This window comes from Sapajus apella, unplaced genomic scaffold (genome assembly GCF_009761245.1).
Source record: "Sapajus apella isolate SASKATOON/1434 unplaced genomic scaffold, GSC_monkey_1.0 scaffold3298, whole genome shotgun sequence".
Classification (NCBI taxonomy): Eukaryota; Metazoa; Chordata; class Mammalia; order Primates; family Cebidae; genus Sapajus; species Sapajus apella.
Genome location: NW_022440224.1, coordinates 1 through 7,538, shown reverse-complemented (window position 1 = coordinate 7,538; position 7,538 = coordinate 1). Strand labels below are relative to the sequence as shown.

General features: G+C 37.2%; 1 protein-coding gene across 1 annotated transcript; it reads right to left on the bottom strand.

The window, feature by feature from the left end:
* Positions 1–373: 373 nt before the first annotated feature.
* On the bottom strand, positions 374–7,532 carry LOC116547476 (calcium-activated chloride channel regulator 4-like). Its single transcript, XM_032273428.1, has 5 exons — positions 7,513–7,532; positions 6,078–6,184; positions 4,184–4,399; positions 3,038–3,305; positions 374–744 (listed from the first exon to the last, which is right to left on the bottom strand). The coding sequence occupies exons 1-5, from the start codon at positions 7,526–7,528 to the stop codon at positions 560–562; spliced, it is 792 nt and encodes a 263-aa protein (XP_032129319.1). The 5' UTR covers positions 7,529–7,532; the 3' UTR covers positions 374–559.
* Positions 7,533–7,538: the final 6 nt, after the last annotated feature.

Genomic DNA, 7,538 nt, shown 5'->3' with positions numbered 1-7,538 from the left:
ATGTATGTTTTTGAATGAGATCATGTCTTTTGCAGGAACATGGATGGAGCTGGAGGCCATTATCCTCAGCAAACTAATGCAGGAACAAAAAACCAAAATACTGCATATTCTCATTTATAAGTGGAAGCTAGATGATGAGAATTCACAGACACAAAGCGGGTAACAACAGACACTGGGGCCTACTTGAGGGTAGAAGTGGGGAGGAGGGAGAGGAGCAGAAAAAATAGCTATTGGGTACTAGGTTTAGTACCTGGGCGACGAAATAATCTGTACAACAAACCCCCATGACACGAATTTACCTATACAACCAACCTGCACATGTACCCCCAAACCTAAATTGAAAGATTAAAAAATAATAACTGAACTTTTTGAGTGCTTGAATGCTTACTAGGTGCCAGACATTGAACCAAGGCTTAGATTAATTTACAGGCAAATCGTAGTCTGACTGAGAGCTTTATTCCATCAGGAATAAAGTTTATTCCACCAGGGAAACAGACTGTTTGAAGCCTTCATTATATCAAATCACAATATTACCCAAACTATCACTGGATTATAAATATCATGAATACTCACCGTTTACTACCCAGCCTGGTATGTATGCAGCTCTATTCAGTGGATGCCGTAAGCTTAGCCTGGCAGTGTTTGTTCCTCCGTGAGCCCGTACTTTTAAGCTGTATCTGCCATTTTCTGTATATGCTGTAAAATATCTGGAGTAGACCCCATCATTCTTGAAAGAATCAGCATCTTGTTATAGAAATGAAGGACTAAAGTATTGTAAAGAGAAATGTATGCATTTTCTAAGACAAACAATTGGCCTCTATAAGCATATTCTCTAGATTAGGCTCAATATTTTGAGATTGATCCTTTGGAAAATATTTTCATTATATTCTGCCAAAACAATATATTGTTGAATTAATACCTTTGAGCTATTTTGATATCTGTTATATCTATATAACACACATACACACATTGATATTTATGTATGCATAATAAATGCCTAAATACCTCACCTTTCTGTCCTTATTCATTCATATACAGAATATTACACATAGTACTCTTACAATCTCTCCACCACTTGCTTTGCTTTCAGCTTGCTTTCTCTAAACTCATGTCATCTCTCTTTTTAAATCAAAACGGTCTCTACTAAGGAAAAATCCTATCTTTGTGTAGGATTTAATTCTCATAACAGTCAACTAAAATTACTAAATTTTGATATTTTTAGAGATATAAATTTTCCAGACTTCCTAGGGAAAGGTCCCAGCATTCTGTGTTCTTACAAGCCCTCGAGATGACTCCTTTGCACACTGAAGTTTGTCTGCAGACTAAAGACATTTGAAGCCTAAAGAATGTCTGCTCTATATCATTGTTAATCATCAATCATCTCAGGTTAAGGCATTCCAAATTAGCAAATTTCCCCAATTAGCTAAATGGTCATCAAGCAAAATGTTGAGAAGGGAAATATGGTGCATTTAAGTTTTAATGTAGTATAGATTTGCAGAAAGGGGAAAAGAGGCAAGGCATAGTTATGGAAATGTTGGTTAATCCGAAGAAGACATTGAGGTACACAAAAGAACAATTTCACCTTCTCACTTTTTCTCAGGGGCAACTCTAGTTGAAGATATGATTATAAAATGATTGAATAAGTTACATTGTGAAATATACTGATAGAAAACTCGGGTGCCTATCAATACAGTTATTTCCTTGCTCAAAAACCTCTTAACAGAAGGTTCCGTTCCTAGAACAATGCAGAATCTAGGGAAAGGGTTTTTAGGCATCACCCATATGTAAAGACCAGGGAGACAGAGTATGGTCAACACTGTATCTTGATTTCTACCAGCCAGACCTGGTATCTGATGCCCCAGTGATGAGTCCTCGTCTCCTGTGGCAGTGCCAGCTGCCCTGGGCCCCCGTCCTCAGGACTACTTTGTTCCAGTTGTTTAGAATTACTCCTGCTTTCTTTCCCTGCCAGGGACTCAAGTTCTATCACTTCATCACATCTAGTTTGCTTGTGTTTCACCCTGTCTAGCCAGGATTTCTTGATGCTGTCCTCAGCCTCTTGAATGAGACCTTCCTAAGTGGTGACAGATGTTGGCTGCCTGGATGACAAACAATAATGATGACAAAAAATAACATGTATGGCCAAGCGTGATGGCTCACTCTTGTAATCCCAGCACTTTGGGAGGCTGGGGTGAGAGGCTGGCTTAAGCCCAGGAGTTTGAGAACAGCTGGGGCAATATAGTGAGATCTTTTCTCTTTTGTAGATCTTTTTTTTTGGAGACCTGTTCTTTACAAAAATTTTAAAAATTAGCTGAGCATCGTGGCACACACCTGTATCCCAGCTACTTGGGATGCTTAGGTGGGAGGATTGCTTGGGCCTGGGAGGCAGAGGGTGCAGTGAGCTGAGATGGCATTACTGAACTCCATCCAGCCTGTGTGACAGAGCGAGACCTTGTCTCAAAATGCAAACAAAAAAAAACCCTCAAAAATCAAAAACTTTTAAACTTTTATTTATTGATTTATTTTTTGGGTATTTTTGTTTTTTGTTGAGATGGAGTCTCTCTCTGTGGCCCAGGCTGGAATGTGGTGGTATGATCTTGGCTCATGGCAATCTCCACCTCTCAGATTCAAGCAATCCTCTGGCCTCAGCCTCCCAAGTAGCTGGGATTACAAGTGTATGCCACCACACCTGGCTAATTTTTTGAATTTCTGGTAGAAATCGGTTTTAACCATGTTTTCCAGGCTAGTCTTGAACTCCTGACCTCAAGTGATCTGCCCACCTAGGCCTCTCAAAGTACTAGGATTACATACGTGAACCACTGTGCCCAGCCCAAAGACATTGATTGAGTGCTTACCACATGCAAGACATTTGCTAAGTACTCTGTAGGTTTTACCTAGATCAAATTTCCTGCTGGTCCTGCAATTCCTCCTTAATCTGCATCAATTCTGTTGCCTGTCTTACTGCCCCACAATGCCACAGGGACTCATGACATGTTGAGTTAGGAAAATATTGGCTTATTCATAAAAACCTGTGAATTACCTGCACCATTATCCAAAAGTTCCAAAACTTCCGTATTTCCACTCTGTGATTCAATGAAGGCAGTCACATTGGCTCCAAGAACAGGTACATATCCTTGTAGAATTTCTGCATAAACAATCATTGGGCTGGGGAAACTGTTTATGTCCTTATTCATTTTAGCATTCACTGTGATTGGAGGCACAGAAGAATTTGCTGCTCGAGAAGTTACTGTAACAGTTAATGTTTCTGGGTTTGCTTTGGCTTGAATATTATATGCCCAAGTGCCCACCTAGAAATGTCAATGGAAATACAGTAAGTATCCAAAGTGAAGCTACTTTCTATGTTTCCATTATGTAATTCTAAAATAAATTATGTAAGTGGAGAGTAGAATAAAGAACTTTTTAAGGATGTTGAGGCTAAATGGGTAAGAGCTGAGGCAGTTCAGTGAGGGCATGCCAACTGGTATCATTCATGATGTGTACACTTTGCTACATCTCAATTGGAAAAAATAAATTTTAGAAGGTTTGCCTTGGTTTTGGCCTTAGAGTCCACAGATTCATCAATCCTGGTAGGGCTAATAAGGAAGGACCCTGTAGCTCTTTACCCACCAAGTTGTATAGACTTTTCCTACGTTTTCGTCTTAAAGTTCTTTTTAGACTGTCTTGACTACCTTTTCTTCTTTTTTTTGAGACAGAGTCCTTGGTCTGTTGCCCAGGCTGGAGTGCAGTGGCATGATCTCGGCTTACTGTAACCTCCACCTCCTGGGTTCAAGCAGTTCTCTGCCTCAGCCTCCCGAGTAGCTGAGATTGCAGGCACCTGCTACCACGCCTGGGTAATTTTTTATTTTTGGTAGAGATGGGGTTTCACCGTCTTGGCCCATCTGGTCTTGAACTCCTGACCTCGTCATTCACCTGCCTTGGCCTCTCAAAGTACTGGGATTACAGGCGTGAGCCACAGCTTCTACCTCTTCCTTGTTCTTAATTCATAGGTTCTTTTTCCTTTTTCCCCACCATCATAATTTTAAGGACATAGGCATAGAAAGTACATACTATTTTATCTTAATTTTAAAGTTGATACAATCTTTGGTACTCACATTTATGACATTAAACAATTTATGCTCAGCTTTTAAAAAAATGTTTTCAGGAAGTCTAAAAGCTGATTGCTTACCTTTGCAGTTCCTGGAATACTGAGATAGGCCATTTTGGAAGCTGCATCCACTGTGAAATTTCCCATTATTGTTCCACTGGGATCCCAGAGAAAAATATTGGGAGGCAGTTTGTCCCATGTGATGAGAAAGAATGTGTCCTTTCCCACTGTGCTATCAATTATGACAGTGTCATTCATCCAGGCATTACTGTTCAGTGTTAATCCCTTACTTTCCAGCTGTTTAAACAGATGTCAAAATTATGACTTCAGAATTTTATTCTTTTTCAAGATGGTTCTTAATTTCTGGCCTGAGAACAAGCTTATACATGGCAAAGCACCTTAGACTTGTGATCTCTCTGCAAGCTGGTTATGATATGACAGTTATCAATTAAAAAGTGAGAAAGTAAAAGACTTAGAGCAGAAGCATGGGTTTTACAGTTGTGAACATGACCTTACTGTTTTTTCCTGGTTGTCTTGGCAAGCATTCATGGATATTTTCCTGATGTGAAATTTTGAAATAATTTTTTCACACAGATAGAGGGAGTAGCACTGGGCTGATAGTTAAAGGTTGGACTCCTGAGAGGAGAGGAAATTGAAAGTAGAATCTTTCTCTGATCGGAACTTTAGAGAAAGTTTTCCAACTTTTTGTTGATAGCTCTTAGTCCAGGAGAGACAACCATGTTTCTTTAGTTACTTATTTTTTAAACTGACAAAGAAATATGCATATATTATGGAATAGCTAAATCAAGTGGATTAACATATGCATTGCCTCATATATTAATTATTATTTTTTATGTGATAAGAATGCATAAAAAATCCACTTAATGATTTTCAAGTATACAATACATTGTTGTTAACTACAGTTGCTACATTTTATAACAGATTTCTTAGTATTTCTACCATTCGTTTACAATAAACAGAACACAAAATAGTATCTTCAGAATCAGTTCTCTCTCCTTACTTGTCAATTTCGGTCACCATAATCATCATTTTCTCAGTCAACCAGTGTGTCCACCTCAGAAATGACCTTTATTATCCTTCAGTTTGTTCTCTGCACACTACCAGGCTAGCTCTCGCACAAGTTTTAACTTGTTTGCAGGATATATCTGCAGACCAGATGTCCAAATCAACTTGCACATACTCTAAGCTCACATCCTGTAACTTCTGTTCTTTTCAGTGTTGAGAAACAGAGGAAAATATGTTTGTTTTGGGATCATGGCAAGTTTTAATATAGGCAATGAACTGATGGGCTGGAAAACAGAAGACAGAAATCTTGGCATAAAGTGACATGACATAGACTTGTAGGAATGAAAAGAAGAGAAACATTTTCGTTGAACATATTTTGAGAGAAACAGGCTATGTTCACAGGGGACATGAAGAAAAAAGAATCAAAGTTTACTTAAAGTTTTTGAATCCAAGTTATAGAAAATGCTATCAAGATCCGAATGAGAAAAAATGTTAAGTTCAGAAGAGAGGTGAATAAAACACAAAGCCAGTGAAAAAATGTGGTTGAGGAGTTAACAGAAGACCTATGTTCGTAGATACCCATTGATTATTACCCCTTCTTTCTCTTGCTTAATTTATTTCCAAGATACACTTCCTCCATTTCCCAACCAGGTTCTTGAGTTCATGTGTCTAAATCTACATCATAGAAGTTAAGCATAGGGAAAGCTTGGAAGCCTAAACTTTTAAAATGCGTTCATTGAAAAATTGGTGCTTTATTTTGGAAAAGGTCCATTTTTGGTGGAAAAATTTGACATTATTAGGTTGTAATGTCATTTCTTAACCAAAGAAAAAGTTTAGATTTTAATTAAAAATTTATTTTGAGAAAAATATGGAACTCAAAACTTATAATAACTAACAAATTGTTTCTTTCTTTGTTATGGCAAAAGTGAACATGAAAACCAACTCTGACCTGAAGGGACTTCTGGGAGATATCGGCATTTCCTGATGTAAGGGCCCCAAAAGCATCAATGAGGCCATTGTTCTGGGCTTCATCTGAAGCATAAAAATGACTTCCTCCTAAAATTTAAATGCATTAATTAGACTGCTTTCTAGAAAATTTATTTTAGTGATTATTAAGGTAATAGTTAAAAAATCATAGTTTCAGTATGTGTTATTAAAATAAACCAAAGGCACGTAGTTGTACAGATTAAATCTGAAATGCTAATTTTAAAATGTCAGAACTAGGGAATGAAAGCTACCATAATACCTCATTATCAAAATCTTAGGTAGCTAAAAGGCATGATAATTATAGAATATGAAAGATGTTATAATTCCAGGTATTAAAGCTGACAAGCTTTACACACAGCCCTTTTAGAGAATCTTTTATTTCCAACAAAGTTGACTTTCAGATATTTCAGTCATTGTAGATTTGTGAAATCTTTTGTTAAAAAATTTATTAATCTTTTATTTTAGTTTTAACAAAGTTGACTTTCAGACATTTCAGCCAGCATAGATTAAAATCAGAACATTAGAAAGATGAAGGAGCTGCTATATTTAGGTATCATCACAATAACTGGCAATGAACAGATAGAAAAATGGAAAGCAAGAGAGATTAATCCAAAATACTACTACTTTTAAGGTGCTACTTGGAATAGAAATAAATTTTACAATGGCCATGAAAGCACTTTAAAATGATGTGATTTTGTATAAGCATTAAAAAGCAAGCATATATTTAGTACCATTAGAAGCCAGTTCAACATAATTTATATCATGTCATAAATTATATATTCTCTACTATGTTTAAGAAGGTATTAGAAATACGTAATCCATTTTCATCATATGTCTGTGTGTCTAAAATAACAGCTACCATAGTTAATGTTTATATAAAAACTTCATTGTTATGTAGATCTTTTCAGCCTGAGCTTCTGTTAATCACATACACCCACCTGACAGCTTATGCTCTGGTCTCACGGATTTTCACCTTTCCTGCCCCATGCCTTGCATTGTCACCCCAACATGATGTTTTTTGGCATTGACCTGATCATCTTTTCTTACCATTTTTTCTACCCAGAGAAATTCAAGACCTTGTTCAAAGCCCGGCTCAGAATTTAGCCAGTTTCTCATGCTTCCTTTCCCTGGATGTATACAACTCTAGTAATTTAATGGCTTCCTCTGCTCACATAGAACTTTATTCTTCTATATTCCTCTGTTATGAAGGAATGTTACCTGAGTATGTTATTTCATTAAGAGTTTCTATGTTTACTCCAAGTGCTATGAGAACAGATTGTGTCTGGTCCCCAGCTTCAGTGCCTCCAGCGCAGAAACTCAAGAGAAGTTGTTGAACTCTTAGCCTTTACATTTACACATTGATATTGAGGGCTTGGAATAAATGAACCATGTTTTACCTGTTATATTGCTCATCTCTATTACT